General features: G+C 35.0%; 1 protein-coding gene across 1 annotated transcript in view; it reads left to right on the forward strand.

Moving 5' to 3' along the window:
* The window catches only part of LOC138704227 (follicle-stimulating hormone receptor-like), a 1,032,731-nt gene that overhangs the window by 740,858 nt on the left and 273,674 nt on the right, over positions 1-18,199 (forward strand). The window contains exon 5 of the mRNA XM_069832108.1: positions 16,876-16,950. Within this exon, the coding sequence (XP_069688209.1) occupies positions 16,876-16,950 (75 nt within the window). The remainder of the gene's footprint in view (positions 1-16,875; positions 16,951-18,199) is intronic.

An 18,199-nucleotide genomic window follows, 5' to 3' on the forward strand; every position in this document is an offset into this window, starting at 1 on the left:
CTGGATTTCTCTGGAATGCCATCTCTAGAGACGGGTCGAACTTTCGAGGCTACGTCGCTGTAGTTATAAATTACGGTCGCGAAGGAACGACAGCAGTTTTCAGTTTTAGAGTTTTCAGTTATTCAGTCAGTGAGAAAGCCAGAGCAAGGAAGCCAGTCTTGTGCACCGGAGTTCGACTCGAGTGTGCGTCCGCAACTGCGTCAGCAGCCGAAGGCCTGAGTTCGAGTGCAGTGGACCGCAGTTGGAGGGACCTGAGTTCGAGTGCAGTGGCCCGCAGTTGGAGGGACCCGAGTTCGAGTACAGTGAACTGTCTCTGAAGGTCTGTGGTTCGAGATACTGTGAACTCGAGTGACTGAGATAGAAGAACTGTGAACTGAGAACTGGTAGTTCTGATTTGTAAATAGTGCTTTGTAAATATTAGTTAAGATTAACAGTTCATTGTTGTGCGTAATAGTCCAAGTAAATTGTCATTGTCGTCGGTGGAGTGCTATAACGAATACTGTGTTGAGTGAAGATCCAATTGTTGACGAGAGCGTTTAAGGTGAATTGTAGAAAGGAATTATTGTTGTGACGAATAAATTACATTGTTGTTACTAATAAAATTCACAATACCATTATTTTTAGTTCATTTATGGTTACTTATTTTGTTATTGAGTTTAGAATTTATTGTTTTAGTATTATTTTTAATACTATGTATTTATTTAAATGGCTTTAATTATGAATTTTTTTTAGTATGCCTCTGGGCATCAGTTTACATGATTGCTCTAGATGATTAGTAGGCTACAAGTCTTGTGGAAGTAATATCTATTTCTTGTCTGCCGCTTCTAGTACCATTCTAACTATGAAACAAACAGTAGGGCTACTGGATTAAAATCTTAGTTGACACAAGTTACCTGGTTGAGGTTTCTCCCATGTTTTCCCTCAGCCAATTAAAGCAGAATTGCCGAGTAACGTCCGGCGTTGGATCTCGGACTCATTTCACCATCATAATTAGACTTCCTCTCTTTCATAATTGTCTCCGTTTCTTTCCTGTATTTTCGATGTAGAGTCTGTTGCGGTCTGCCCCGAACTTGGATCCAGTGATATGTGGTCATTAGTAACTTCTGGTAGTGCTGTTTACCATGGGGCTCATGGTAACTCGTGGAACCGGGGTTGAGGGACCGCGATGATGCTTACAGATGGCGCCAGCGTTTTGGCGTGTGTCCTAGAATATAGTGCCTAGTTTGTGAACATGTTGCTAGTGCAGCTGAGAATGGTACCACTTCCTGTACACGACACATCAGCCATTTGTGAAACACAGTTTTCAGACTGACTGCAACAAAGATAAAACACTCGTACTTAACGTTCCCATTACTTATTTCAAACGCCAAAAACGGTGACGCGGACTGTACGTGGAAATGTGAAAGGGATTTTCCAGACTCTAGGGGATTTTGTGAGGACGACACGCAGGGGATCTGTAGTGCGGAGGGTCTTACTGGATGCACATAATTCCATTTCGGGTAGCATAATGGGCCCAGCCAAGCGCCTACATGCGAGGGCAGTCTTCCACCGTACCTCTCCCCCTGAGTAAGGGGACTAATAGATAGCTTACTATTTGTTCCTTCCTGTAATAGCTTGTTCTCATATTTGCTTCTATTTATTACTTTTTTAAATAATGGATGTGAGTTATAGTTTCAATATATCGCAAGTTAGTAAAGCTGTGCATTCTTCACGATAGGAGTACGAACACGTGTTTAATAATCCAGTGTTTGGCCTGCCATATTGAAGCCTAATGGACAATATCCCAGGTCACATATATAACAGATTGCTCATCCCTATGTTAAAATCGGTAGAATTTTAAAGAGAACAGCCCCCAGGATCGCCACTCGTCCGCAGTAAACGAACACGAGATGGCAGTACAGTCGCTAATGCAATTCAAATGGGAGTTATGACGTGACCCCTTATGTAACAACTAGATGGCAGCATAGTAAATCTGACAAAAGTTGTTACCGTCAAAGCCTATAAGGCCGAGCAATCTGGGTATATATCTGCAGTGCCTGGAAAAAGTGGCATAAGTCAGTTTCCACAAACCTTTTTTGATAATTTATTGACAACTTACGGAACATCTGCTCACTTGGAAAAAGATACATAAGTATTTCTCCCATTACAATAATTCATAGAGAAAAAAATTAAATCGACATAAACCAGTGTAAGTTGTCAATAAATTATCAAAAATTGTTTGTGGAAACTGACTTATGCCATTTTTCCCAGGCACTGCAGATATGATCTTGTACAATATTCAGGACAATATATATATATATTTTTTTCGGGTTTCGCAGTGCTTTTCATATGTTTCAGAGCGTCATTGCATTTTATTTCATACAGATAGAAAGAAAATATCTTTTCGCGGTTGACAATACACGCATTACATATAAAACTTCATTTATCGGAAGTTCCTAAGATAATATGTATTGCGTAATAAGAAGCAGGCTATAACAAAAATGTATCATCACTTTTAATTTAAAAAATGAAAGAACTTTCGGATTAATGTGCCTAATGAGTAGTAAGGTAGACCGAAACATGAAAGCAGGTACGGGATATCCTCTCGGAAATCTATTGTACTCATACATCAATAGGTACCCCCTTTGTTTATAATACATTGCATTTCATTCCGTCAGCAATCGACTGCTTTTGAGAAAGCAAGTGTTTTTCAGAGTAACCTAAGTTGCGTTTAAGCATTTAAGGCCTACTGGTGCTGAGGACTGGAAGAAACTCCGAAAATGGCCAACGAGACTCCAGTAAATTGATCACAAGTCTAGCTACCTTCATTGGAACTCTCTAAGAGGATACAGTTCTGTTAAATTTAACCATATCTCTGCAATGGAAACATTCTGTTACGTACATAAAATATGGTTCACATTATAGGAAAGCATATCTCATAATGGTTGGCGCTGTATTTATTGATCCTGGAACGATTGCACTGTTACTCCCCATTTATCGTCAGAATGTTGCCCAAGGGGCTAGCCCCCTACATGAGAGTTCATTAACAGTAACGGATACTTCGATATGTGCATTCGCTCATTCGCCCACAAGAATATGTTTATATCCAATATTTCATAAGTACGGCGATTCCCCTCGTGACCTCTTCATCACATTCATAGTTCAGAGCACTGTAATCAAAAATAGTATTGTGGTGCCCTCTGTTGGTTCCTTGTCTGAACATGGAGTCTAACAAAGAGTAAACTATTGAACTAGCTTTAACAAGCTGTTAGTATTTCTTTATACAATTATGTAGTTCGTAAGGAATAAAGATTAAGAAAATGGGTGACATGGAAGACAAAACTATAAATAAACTAATCGGAGATTAATGGAGGAAGAAAGAGATGAAGCAGGGAATCATATGACCAAATTATGTCCTCGATATAATGAATATATTGAAATCTAATCTTCGGAGATGCAGAAAATCTTAGCATATAGTAGAGCACGATGGGCAGAAAAAATATAACACATTACTTTTAATTGTTTACATAAAGAAGCTCCATCAACTAGTTAGTAGGTTCTATTAAAGACCGTTGGACTAAGTATAAGTGTGCACGAGGTATAGTTACGTTCGGCTCCTGTCCTTCAGTACACATCCTACTCACAAACACAAGTAACGTGCACTACAGATCACTCAACAGACTCCCTACTTCTAAACTAGTACAGTATACTTCAGGTTAGCCATGTTTATGATATTATGCACTACTAGTTGAAATAGAGGTGCATAAAACAAGTGTACGAAAGTACAGAAGTGGGTAGAGGAATTCGAAAGACAGTATGTCTAAGTGGCGACATAATTGTGTGTAATTAATGTAAGATTGACATAATTTGTTCTAAAAGATGGTATTTAAGCAGCACGGTAATTAAAAAAAAACATATAAACCATTGAATTGATAGAAAGAAATGAATCTAACGATCTATCTTCCGCTAGTAATTCATTGCCAGCGGACGAATTTAGCAGAGATCTGTATGAAATGATGGTGCATGCCAATATTTCTTTCAACAAAGTTGAGGATAATTTTGTTGTAAAGTACACTTGTACACAAGAACAGTACCTGTGTTATAGTAGTACCGGTATTTTAAGTTAAATTTTATAACAAAGATTATTGTAATATAAGCTTAAACAATGTGTTACAATGTACTCCTGTTTTAAGTTAAATTTTACAACAAAAATTATCGTAATGTGGGCTTAAACATTGGGATAATGAATGGTACCTATGAAACAGTAACATTTACAGTAAGTTAAAATTTTATATAAAAAATTACTGTTAATATAGGCTTTAACGTGTTAAGAGTAGTGCCTCTGATACAGTAACATTTAAGTTAAAATTTTACATAAAAGATTGTTGTAATATAGGCTTAAACATGTTAAGAGTAGTGCCTGTGATACAGTAACATTTAGGTTAAAATTTTACATAAAAGATTATTGTAATATAGGCTTAAACATGTTAAGAGTAGTGCCTGTGATACAGTAATTCATTGCCAGCGGACGAATTTAGCAGAGATCTGTATGAAATGATGGTGCATGCCAATATTTCTTTCAACAAAGTTGAGGATAATTTTGTTGTAAAGTACACTTGTACACAAGAACAGTACCTGTGTTATAGTAGTACCGGTATTTTAAGTTAAATTTTATAACAAAGATTATTGTAATATAAGCTTAAACAATGTGTTACAATGTACTCCTGTTTTAAGTTAAATTTTACAACAAAAATTATCGTAATGTGGGCTTAAACATTGGGATAATGAATGGTACCTATGAAACAGTAACATTTACAGTAAGTTAAAATTTTATATAAAAAATTACTGTTAATATAGGCTTTAACGTGTTAAGAGTAGTGCCTCTGATACAGTAACATTTAAGTTAAAATTTTACATAAAAGATTGTTGTAATATAGGCTTAAACATGTTAAGAGTAGTGCCTGTGATACAGTAACATTTAGGTTAAAATTTTACATAAAAGATTATTGTAATATAGGCTTAAACATGTTAAGAGTAGTGCCTGTAATACAGTAACATTTAGGTTAAAATTTTACATAAAAGATTATTGTAATATAGGCTTAAACATATTAAGAGTAGTGCCTGTGATACAGTAACATTTAGGTTAAAATTTTACATAAAAGATTATTGTAATATAGGCTTAAACATGTTAAGAGTAGTGCCTGTGATACAGTAACATTTAGGTTAAAATTTTACATAAAAGATTATTGTAATATAGGCTTAAACATGTTAAGAGTAGTGCCTGTGATACAGTAACATTTAGGTTAAAATTTTACATAAAAGATTATTGTAATATAGGCTTAAACATATTAAGAGTAGTGCCTCTGATACAGTAACATTTAGGTTAAAATTTTACATCAAACATTATTGTAATGTAGACTTAAACATTTCATTCAGCGATAAGTTACCGAATGAAGTTGCAAGGTGAAGGAATGATACATGATGAAGAGAACAATACTAAATCTGTTGAAACCTCAATCTGCACATCTAATGTAATGCTGTAATATTAAGAAAATCAAATTAATAAAATGATGGCAAGTAACCTAAAAATCATTATTACGTTTGTTCCGGCAGTGGACAAGGCCTTAGACATTTTGGCGTTATACATTTTAGCCATTAGATTATGGGGGAAGAAATATGTGAGACATTATTTCTCCAGACATTTTGGTCTAGGCCAAATGGCAATAATAGTAATAATAATAATAATAATAATAATAATAATAATAATAATAATAATAATAATAATAATAATAATAATAATCCGTGGCGCTCCAGCCCTTGAAGGACCTAGACCGACCAGCCGGCTGCTGGCCTCACGTTCACATGCCGAAGCATCCAACTAGAATGGAGATATCGTGTGGTTAGTACGAAGATCCCCCCCCAGCCGTTATAACTGGTTTTCGCAACCGGATTTCGCTACCTATCGTAGCTCCTAAGTCCATCACGATGCTGGGTGGGCACCGGTCCCATTCACTGCCGAAATTTCATGAGAAAATTTCTTCCCCTATGAGAACTAGAACCAGCGTGCATTCCGTAACGCGCGTCCTAGGCAGGATGCCTTAGACCACTACACCACGGCGCGGGACGCCAAATGGCAATAAACCTTTAAAATTAGACGTTATTTGGTAATAGACATTTTCTCTTTAGACATTGATTTGTGGATCAGTTATAATATATGTTAGCGTTGATTGAATTGATGATAGCGAGATAGTATTTGGCGAGATGAAGCCGAGGGTTCACCATAGGATTACTTGGTATTCACCTTACAATTAATTACAATCTTAGAAAAATCTCAACCAGTTAAGCAGACCGAACGGGAATTGAACCCACGCCCGAGCGCAGCCCCGCTTGAGTAGACGAACGAACTACCGCCTGAGCTACGCGAAGGATTGTGTTATATGCTGAAAACTTAAACAGTGCGATAGTATTACTCGACCAAGGCCAGTGGAGTCCTGCAGCCCGGAGCCGTGGCGCTACTGCTCCTGCGTTCGTAATACCGCATCGCGATAGTTCACATTACGTCTGCAGCTCCACTCGCCTTGGTCGAGTAATACTAAAAACTAATTGAAAGTATTATAAATAATTTTATATTAATTTGAAGGAACAACTACTCAGAATATAATATTGTCCAAAGTAATTCAGTAATATTTTGATATTTCTTGATGGGCATGCGCGTTATGCATTTCAGTATAATTAATATAACTGCAGAAATAGTGCTGAAGACTTCCAGGGAACGAAAGACGATGTCATGATTTTAAACTTAATATTTTCCCCGATTAAGTGCATTGGAAAAGAAGCCGAGATACATGTAACTTCATTATTCAGTAGTTCCAAAAAAGTTTCTAAGTCCAGGACCGTATAAAATGTCATTTCGTACGTGCGTAAAGTAACAAAATGTCTTAAAATTTTCCAGGGAGAACCAGAACTTTTGATAGAGAAAATCGGGACACCAATCCGCTTCTATTCGATGTACTTCAACGAAAAAAAAAAAAAAATCCAAACAAATATGTAATAATATGTATGTGATAATCTCTCTGTGAGTAAAATGTGTAATAGATATAGGCTACCGGTATTAAGAGTTTACATTGCATTAATAATAAATTGTTAATATTCTCATTACTAACATTAAATCTTAAATGAAACATTTGTGCTAGAACGTAAAATGAATACAATTTTACGAACGTTTCAACATCTGACGTCACTTGATTAGCAACGAAAAAGAGTTACGTAAGACGTAAGAGTGTTCTGACGTCACTTGCCTATAACTTATCATATTCTTAAATTGATATGGTGTTTGCTAGAGGGACAAACTAACATTCTTGTATGAATTAAATTTTTTTCCCTTTTCATAGGCTGATTGTAATGGCTCTCCAAGAAATCAGTTCAGATGAAATACAGTAATTCCATTCTAAACAATTATACAGATATGTGGTATTTAGGGTGGTAGGAAACCTATTACATTAATGCACAGAGGTAATAGATCAAGTCAATGAGAATAAGTTCATCAAATAAGTTTTTCTTACGTCCAATAGTTTTGTGAATAGGAAATGTTACGTGTTGCAATACTCCAACGTTCCTTGAGGTTATTGTTCCTCAGTGGAGGTGAGTATAACTCTAATTATCCACTCTGCAAGACTTGCGATGGGAGAATGTAAATAAAAACGTCTCATCAGATATCTTTCTATCAAATTACTGTACATAATAAAACTTAACACAATATGTAAAATTACTGTAAACTTAATTTATTTTTTAAATTAATTAATTTTTAATTGAGTAACAGAATGTGTATTCATAATAACGTTATTTTGAGTTTATATCAAATGTAAATAGTTTTGTCTTATAAGAATGTACATTCTTTACTAATCTGTAATTTCGTATAAGCAAAGAAATCAACAGATACTATGATTGTTAAATAAATTTCATAGTAACAAATTTAGAGTTAAAGTGGTTGTAGGGTAATAAAGAATGTTAATAACCAAACAATTTGCGTAATTAATTGATTCAATACCTTATTTTTTCATCTACTGTAATTCGATCGAAACGTATCTGATCAGACGTTCTTGTTTACATTCTCCTCTAACAAGTCTTGCGGAGTGAATGGTTGCATCTTACCCCCACTGCGGAGCATTGACCTCAAGGAGCGTTGCAGCGTTACAACACGTACATTTCGTATTCTCAAAACTATTGGACGTATCAGAACATTTTGACAAAACTTGTCCGTATTGACTTAATCTATTGCCACGTCAATTAATGAAATAGGTCCCCTTCCCCCTGTATATTCAATAAAGGAAAAATAATCATTCGTAGTATAACACATAAATTGTATTACATTTATTTTGCTGTCAGTGACATTCATAGTCTTTACAATAAGAATGAATGAAATTCTTTAAATGTGCAAGTTTCAAAATAACACCAACAGAGAGCATAAATGTTTCATGTAGTTATAGGGAGGCTATGAATTGCCTATGAATTTTTCTTCTTAATTGTCACTGAATACTGTTTGCTATTTTTTTAGTAAACCGTCTGTATTGTGTTACATGGATCTGAGCACAATCTGTCCTGAACTTCAGACATACAGTACCTTTCCAGTATGTTGTGCTTAACGGTCAATTTATCTTCATAATTGGAAAATGGGTAGACACAGCTACCACGAGCGAGGTCTGTACATCACGTATTTCTATACCAGAGTAAACACACAGGAACTTTACTGACATTTTATGCAACAGGAAAGTTTCTATGAGTCGACGATAAAGCGGTTTCCGTAATCTACAATGCTAATGTAATTAACTGGTCATGGAGCTATCACGTGCTCCACACTATCTACATCACAGATCAACATAGATTAAAGGTGAAACTGTTTGAAAAACTCTCAGCCCTGGTTACCTAATTAGCAAGTGACGTTGCACCGCCCCACGAATCTAAGTTAATAGCACAGCGTTTGTATTAGTTTACATTAATTACTTCACAACTATAGACTATCTAATTTTATAATATACGCAGTAAGAGTACCATGTAACCTTTCATGAAAAGATTGCAGTTGTATTTTACATTGAACTGTAAATGAATAAATTTAAACGGTTTATGACATAAAGAGTATATTAATTTGTCGTTTAAAATGTAGAAGGTTCGACAATCCGAGTGAACTATAAGTATTCAATTCGATAACTGAATGGACTGTTTTTAAAATGGCGTAAATCAGAAAAAGTGAATATGTGGAAAATTGCAAAAAAAAAAAAAAATAGAGGAAAACTATCTGGAAATATGCAGAATGAACAGAAAGTAATGTTTTTAATTTCAGGAGGTTATTCTCTGAGATATTTCAAACGAAAAGGTTTAATAAAATTTTGCTCGTTTTGCTTCTTTTTCTTGTTTTATGTGAAACATTTCACGGCGTGTTTTGGGTAAGTCATTTATTTAATTCTCAATATGCTCAGTTACTTTAACAGAGCAGTGCATTATCAGCAATAATCTCACAAGAGGTATTGATTTATCTAGAGAAAATAAAAATTCAAGTGGGATTTAATTGACTATTAAAGTACTCTAATACAATAAAATATTAATTCACTTACCAGTACTAAAATTCTATTTCACTAATGTTAGCTCCACCAAAGCGTTTGAACGGAGCCATCATTTTCAGTTGACTATCTATATGCGCTAAACAAATGGCGATCGCAAAGCATGTTTTGTAGTTACCATAAAGAATTTGCAATTCAGATGTTAGCAAACAGAGAAACAAATGGTAGGGAGGTGATAAAAATAGAAGAATGTATATAAAGATTAGAAGAAATTAAAGTACTCTAATACAATAAAATAGACATTCATTGACTTAGTAAAATTCAATTTCAATAATGTTACCTTCACCAAAACGTTTGAAAGGAGCCGCCATTTTCAGTTGACGATCTATGCGGGAAACAAATGATGATCACAAAGCATGATTTATAGTATCGGAAAGAATTTTCAGTTTGAAATGTTGGCAAATACAGAAACAAATGCTAGGGAAATGATAAAAACACACAAATGCTAGGGAAGTGATAAATTGTAGGATAAACACGTCTTTTCGTACCGTTTTATTTGTCAAAAGTAGTATGACGTAGTAAAAGTGTGATAGTCATAATAAATGATTGAGAGAATTTTAGTTTTGTCCTTTAAATGTGCAGAAATTTGATCGGAAGAAATATAACTTTTCCTCCTCAAAAGGAGTTTTAAATGTTACATTTATTTATATCACCTTTCTGCACATTTAAATGACAGAGCTAAAGTTATTTTAATAATAATAATAATAATAATAATAATAATAATAATAATAATAATAATAATAATAATAATAATAATAATGTATTATCATAACACACTGCTCTTTTGAATTGGCTGAGAGTATTGGGAATTAAATCAATGACTTTCCCAAAACACTGTTTGAAATGTTTAATATGAAACACTTTTTATCTCGAAGAAGATGAAAAAACGAGGAAAATTGTAAACAACTTTCTGGTTTGAAATATCTCAAAGAACAACATACTGAAATTAATGACATTACTTACGGTTCATTCTGTGTAAAATGGAACATGTGGGCTGAGAGTTATGTTACGTTTGTTACTTTTTAAAGTAATTACATGCGTTATGCGGATACTTAAGGTTTTGTTGAGATTTAAAATATGAAAGAAGCCGCCCTTAAAAATAAACAATTTTATAAGAAGTAAAGTCAAATAAGATACAGATATTTCAGTGATATTCTTGAGTTAATTTCCTGAAAATCATACATAATCAACAAACAAAATGTATAATAATGATAAATGGTAAACATATGAATGATAAAGAGAAATCATATCATGAATGATAAACATAAATCAGTCTTTTCACTAGGTATGTACTGTTTTTCAGTCGTCGTTGGTTGCACTGCTGTCTATAAGCCAGCAGAAAAGTTCTTCATAAAATGGCATATGCTCACTTGGGATATACTGCTTCATTTTTTCCAAATCTTGTATTCTTTTCTGTTTTATTGTCACTTTTCCTGCTGGATAGACTGGGCATGTTAAGGAGGAACAGATTCTCGCAGAAGTGCCACGAAGAATGTGTGGCTTAATAACCCATTAATATTACTGGGTATTACTCGACCAAGGCGAGTGGAGCCGCGGGCGTAATGTGAACTATCGCGATGCGGTATTACGAACGCAGGAGCAGTAGCGCCACGGCTCCGGGCTGCAGGACTCCACTAGCCTTGGTCGAGTAATACTTAGATATATCCAACTCTGTCATGTGTATACTCAAAGTGAGGCTACAGATTGCAAAATTGATTCTCTCATTTCTTTGTTTAGTCTTTTTGTAATATTTCTTCTGTTTTCAGCTGTTCAGCTGTTTCCACTCAACCACCATTGCCAATTGAGTAGTTTTTAAACGCCGCATAATCATTTAAAACAAATCATGATTTTACTTTGCCTCTAACAAGCCAATTGACGTTCTATCAAACAAAAACAATGGGTTTATTAATGTATTTTTATTTTCTTGGGTTATTTTACGACGCTGTATCAACATCTTCGGTTATTTAGCGTCTGAATGATATGAAGGTGATAATGCCGGTGAAATGAGTCCGGGGTCCAGCACCGAAAGTTACCCAGCATTTGCTCGTATTGGGTTGAGGGAAAACCCCGGAAAAAACCTCAACCAGGTAAATTGTCCCGACCGGGATTCGAACCCGGGCCACCTGGTTTCGCGGCCAGACGCGCTGACCGTTACTCCACAGGTGTGGACTTATTAATGTACTTTCGAAACTACTATTAAAATAAAAATGTAAAAAAAATATGACTTCAGTTCTTTTTAAAAAATTAAATTCAATTATGAGTACGTTTAAATGCTTGTGATTTTTTCCTTTAAAATTTAATGACTGTTTGTTCAATAATGATAGTAAAATAAAATTTCTTAAAAATGAAAATAATAGAGATAATTTTGCGAGGTACTACTGTATTTAACATTTTAATTGTAAACGCATTTTGTAAGTACTTTAATTTTGTGTTAACGTCTTGTCCAGAACATTCTGTATCTTCTATTTATGAGTATATTCACACGCTATAACTTTTCTTGCGTGCTTCCTAAAGTTTTTGCATCAGAAGCGTTTGTAATTTCACGCGACATTGCCTGCATAAATATCTCCCCGGGATCGTAAACACCCGGTTAACTTCACCTCGGCTTTTTTCACTTAAGTATGACAGTATTTCAAATCCCGAACCTAAGTTTAATTTATCTTCCATTTATTAATTTGTATTTCGAGAAACAGTCCGTAATTTTATTCAGCACCGAATACTCTGCAGCATTGTGACTTAAGGCCCATTCACAATGAAAATCAAACATAACCGTAACATAAACACAGAAGTTTGCGGCCAGGCTACCAAATGGGATCATTCACAATGATTCACATAAGCATTGACATAAACATTACCGTAAGACGTTAACATGAAAGTTTGCGAACTCCAAACTTTCATGCTTATGCTTACGTGATTTGCAAACAGAACACAATCGTGGAGCGCTGAAGTATACGACAGAATATGAGGAAATGGCGTCGTTGTTATGTTTCCATGGTTACCAAGTATGTTCGCTGTTATGTTTATGTTCCCATCGTGAATGATGGTATGACTTCTTGATTTTACTGTAACGTTAAGTTAACGCTAACGTTATGTTTAATTTTCATTGTGAATGAGCCTTTACTGTGAGAAAATTCGTGTCTAATAATTTTTCGGTATCTAATTGATCTTGAAAACTGATATTCAAGGTTACAAATTTATGTACAGCTTCTGTCAAAAATTTAAGGACATCCCTTTAAAAGAGATGTTTTACTCCTGTCACACTTATGTGAAAAACACTGATAATTATATAGGGACCAAATGCCTGTGAAAAATGAAGTTTTTTTTTTTCCTGCAAACCCAACATCTGTAGCTTTCGAACTGTGGATTATATAACGATTTTTCTGTTACGAAAACGTATTGAAAAATAACATTTTTTGTAGGAAAAAATTAATTACTCCAGAATGGGTTAACTTGGGATAGAGTTAGATATTATCAATGAATTTCGACCCATTTTCAGTTTTTCAAAGAAGAAATCTAACCTTCCCACACTTGTAGCCAACTCCACAGCTGATTACTAAAAATGGAGGGAGTAAGCTGATTGATCAGTGTTACCAAGTCCCAATGTTATGATATAAGTAGCAGTTGTCCCGGATCAATTTGTAGCGAAATTCAAGAGAATTTTGGAAATGACAATTTTTCCTAAAGGAAAAAGGATAAAAATGTGGATTATAACGCGTGAACGCGCTGTCAAAAAGTTTTTAAACAAAAAGTAATAATTGCACAAGGAACCTTTCAGTTATGTCTAACTCTAACCCAAAATCCATTGATCCAAGTAAAACCATTCTAGAGTAATTAATTTTATTTTCAGAAATAATGAAAATTATCAATAAGTTTCCATAACAGAAAAATTGTTATATAATCCACAGTTTGGAAGAAAAATAGATTGGGTTTGCAGTAAAAACTTGATTTTCATAGGCGTTTGATTCCTGTAAAAACATCACAGTGTTTCACATAAGTATGACAGGAATGAAACTTCACTTTTGAAGGAGTGTCCTTAAACTTTTAGTAGAAACTGTAGCTTGTGGAACGTGGAGAGTTGCTACTTATTAATCAACAAACATTATTGCCGTTCCTTGTGAAGATTTGCAAATTTATTTCGGACTGTGTGAGTAAGAAACAAAAAGGAAATAAATTAACGTGGAATGTGTTGTTAATGGTCAAAAAGTTATTTGGAATGAGAATGAAGAAATAAGTGAAAAATAATTTGATAGAATTAAGCAAATTTATAGTGTACTGTGGGTACAGAAATAGTATTATTATTGAAATAATATGATTTTCTATATATGTCCTGTCTTTGATATGGCGTAATAATGGTTTCCATGATTTATTTATTCCAAAACCATTAACCGTGTTCAATATTGTAAAGTGTAATATCAGTAGCTTTTCTGATTATGCGTTCCATAGAACCAGACTTCTTGGCCGTGATAGTAATCCCATCAAAGTTCATGAAATGGCTAACAAGTAAACATTCCCATGGGAACATATAAATACCTTACTTTTTATTCTTTTACCATGTTAAAAATGTAAAAAAAGTGCTTGTACAAATTTTGGCCATTCGACCGCAATTACGAGGGCAGTAAAAAATAAGTTCGTCAGAGGCCGTTAGCAGAAATAAAACACAATTTCATTGGAAAAATTTATTGAAACAGACACAGCATTGTTACCCTATTTGTCAACATACCTCCCACCAGAATTGGTTCATTTGTCATCATGGGATCGACAGGGAGGTGCAGACGGCTGTTAAACGCTGGTACCAATCCCGGGCGGCTGACTTCTACGACACAAGGATACAAAAATTGATTCTACGGTATGACGAATGTCTCGATTCCAGTGGGGAATATGTTGGCAAATAGCGCAACAATGTTGTATCTGTTTCAATAAATATTTCCATGCAATTGTGCTATTTTTCTGTAAATAGCCCCAGGGAAAATCACTTTCTGGACGGCCTCGTATTTGCTGTCGAGTGGCCAAAATTAATGCGGTAGAAGAAAAAAAAATTTAACTTTTTTATCTGCCCCCATCAGAATGTTTTCTTGTAAGATTAACTTCTTGCTCAGCGACAGCTGACACAGCTTAGGATTGTTTATACACAGATGTGCATTGAATGTTCAATCCCTTGGCATTTCGAAGTTCGGACCCGGGATGGTTCCCTGTACTTAGGCAAGATTTGGCCAATTGTACATCCTATATATGTAATGATTGTCAAACTTAAATAGGTGGAAAGGGTGTCTCGTTAATCTGATGCTGACAGGTGGGCCATCCTGTCTAGTTGTTGACAGAGATATGTCTCATCCTCATAGAAGTACCTGACAAGCTGCAAGGCTCGGAGCCTCAAGTGCTTCCTAATCAGATTTAGAAACTCATCCTATCTTCGGCAGCCAATTTCAACTACAGTAGAACCTCGATTATCTATCCTTCGATTAACCGTTCTGTGGATTATCCGTCACCAAAATGGGGTAATATTTTAAAGTAGTAGTTACACAGCTTTTGCTCTTAATGGGTTGAGGGAAAACCCGGGATAAAACCTCAGCCAGGTAACTTGTCCCAACCAAGATTTGAACTCGATCCGATCGTTTCACGGCCAGGCATGCTAACCGCAGAAGCAAAGTTTGTGGGTTTTCTGGACTTCCTTCAGAGTTACTCTGTAGAAAGCAATGATTTCCTAAGCCTCATCATTACGGACGATGAGACGTTCCCAACTGAAACAAAGAAGACGTCTGTGGAATGGAGACACATCCTCGCTTGAGCGAAATAAATTCAAAGTTGCGTCATCACCAGAGAAGATCATGATCACTTTTCTTCGTCTGTGGAGAATTGGTTTATACAGAGTTTATGAACATCCATTAATGCCGATTCTTACTTACATTGAGATCGTTGCGCAACACCGTAAAGAACAAGAGGCGTGGAAAGTTAAGCAAAGGCTTTGTTCTCATTCACGACAATGCAATACCACACAAGGCGTGCATAACACAAGCTTTGCTTCAATGTTTTCGATAGGAGATATACAGGATGTTTCCGAGGTGGTGTTAGAAACTTTCAGGAATGGTGGCGAAGGGCACATGCATCAATTTGAGATAAGGAACCCTAGTCCGGAAATGACCGAGTCGAAAGTTACAATCAAAAAGAGTTGTGTGGAAATGAAATAATTTTATTCCTCCCTACACCTTATTTATGTGTATTTATCTGTACAACTTACACATACTGTATTCATCTGACGTTGTCTACTTACAGTATTCCATTCAGTGCGCTGTCTGAGGGATGGGGACAGGAAACTACACTAAAGCAATGCAGATGGCTTAATGTGTAACGGACATGGTCGGTCCTGATATGCACGTCTGTAGACAGCAGTGTATGTGTATAAGTTGCAGTGTCCAGTCGATCAGTCCTAGTGAAATGGAGGAGTACACTAGAGCGGAATATGCAGACCTGATTTTCGAATACGGATGAGCCAATGGGAACAGTAGACAAGCTCACAGATTATATCGGTACAAGTACCGACGTAGGAGACATCCGGCCCATACCATCTTTCCACGACTGTTCCAAAGGTTAAGGGAAGGAGGCCACGTGATGCCAAATTAGAATTCCATTTCCACTCAACTATTTTTGCTTATAACTTTCTACTCAGTCATTTCCGGATCATGGTTCCTTATCTCAAATTGATACATATGCCCTTCGCCATCATCCCTGAAAGTTTGTAACACCAGCCCGGAAACACCCTGTAGATATATCAGGCATACAGTCCGGATCTTGTACGATACGATTTTCATGTGTTCGACTAGCTGAAAGAACTTGTGGGTGGAACAAGATTTGTCAACGATGAACAAGTTCAAACAGCGGTTCTCCGATGACTCTTTGACCAAGGAGCGGATTTCTGTCATCAGGGAATTTAAAAATTGGTACAACATTCAGATCTTTGCTTACAGATTACGTAACTATTGTACGTCAAAACGTAGTGTGATATATCTGTGTCACTCAATAAAAGTTCACCGACCTTCCACAATCTTGTTGTTTTACTTTTTGGATTGCCTCCTAGTATTAAAGGATAAAATTATTGAAATATAAAACTGCATATATGTGCAAGATTGGGTCTGAATATAAAAAACATTCGGATTCCTTCGATCGCTATTTATTTAAAAGGGACATTAGGAAACTGGAAATCATATGGTTTTCTATTAGCTAGTAATCTACATAATCAACGTACTTACCATTTAAGAAATAAAAGTATGTCTTTCTTCTTTTACAGGACTCTGATGAATGTTAAGTTCTTAAGATGCATCGAGCCAGGAGCTTTCAATGATATGACAGAATTACGTACCATGTAAGTACCTCATGTATTGTATAAATAATTTTACATTGACTGTTTAACTCCTAACTTCCACAAACCGACATTGCTTACAATCGTCTTTTGCCATTACGATGACAATTAGGCCTGTTTCTTAGAATATTGAAGTAAATGGTCAATCGCAAAATTCTCTGCATTGCTAGCCAACTTATATTTAGAAAAAATATTACATATTATACTGCAGCTCACTGAGACTTAAGTTAATCAATTTCAGTTTCATAGTGTAACGTTCCCATTAATTTGCAAATAATGTAGATCTTTCTTAATTTTAGCCATGTTGAAACTTATAATCCCTACGAATTATTTAGCATAATATTCATTTTTCTTTAATTTTCCTCAAATCAATACAGGTATAATGAATTGGTTATTTCCTTTTAATATATTTAATTATAATTTTCTGGTTTCTCTATTTAATAGATTCTTATTTTGTAGGCGAAAATTGGGAATATATTTGCCATCAAAAATTACAAAAACATCTAGGCCTATAGTTATTACATTCGATGTCCAATACAATTAATTTAGCATGCCAATCACCATTCATTTCAATCCACCTGAACACAAAACTAGTTTGTTTCTCCTGAAAATTGAAATTGAATATCGGTTTTCCATATTCATTTAATGTTTGTTTTTATTGTGCATATATTTCAATTGGGTAGCTTCTCCTGTTAGTTAATTGAACTTATTTCCTAACGAATTTGAAATTGTTGCAGTGCAATTCACAAGTAGAAAAAACTGATATATGATATGTTATGTATGTATAGGGGACTAATTATTATTAACAACAGTGATATCATTTAAAAAAATAAATGTCAGTATGAAAACACCAACTAGATATTGCGAGTTTTGTAAGAATTCAGTTGGTTATCTTGTAAATATTTAAATACCTGCTTATATTTTATTTTAGTTTAATTTAAAAGTACGAATAATATACAATTTACTCATCATGCAAATAAATAGGTTTTCATTTTTAATTTTCAAAAATTGAAATAAAATACGTATAAGTTATTACAATTTAAAAATTTACCATGCATAACTTCTCTCGTAAAATGGATGGTTCTAATATAACCATCAGGTACGAAATTTACATAATATTTATGTTCTTATACTACGGTATTTCAGTTTTTTCTAATATTGTTTCTCTGCCTTCGAAAGTATCTTACTGACAGTACAGCCCATGCATTTTGTCAAGACACTTGCGATATGCAGTACGGGAACAACGTTTCTG

This window comes from Periplaneta americana, chromosome 8, assembly GCF_040183065.1.
Source record: "Periplaneta americana isolate PAMFEO1 chromosome 8, P.americana_PAMFEO1_priV1, whole genome shotgun sequence".
Taxonomy (NCBI): Eukaryota; Metazoa; Arthropoda; class Insecta; order Blattodea; family Blattidae; genus Periplaneta; species Periplaneta americana.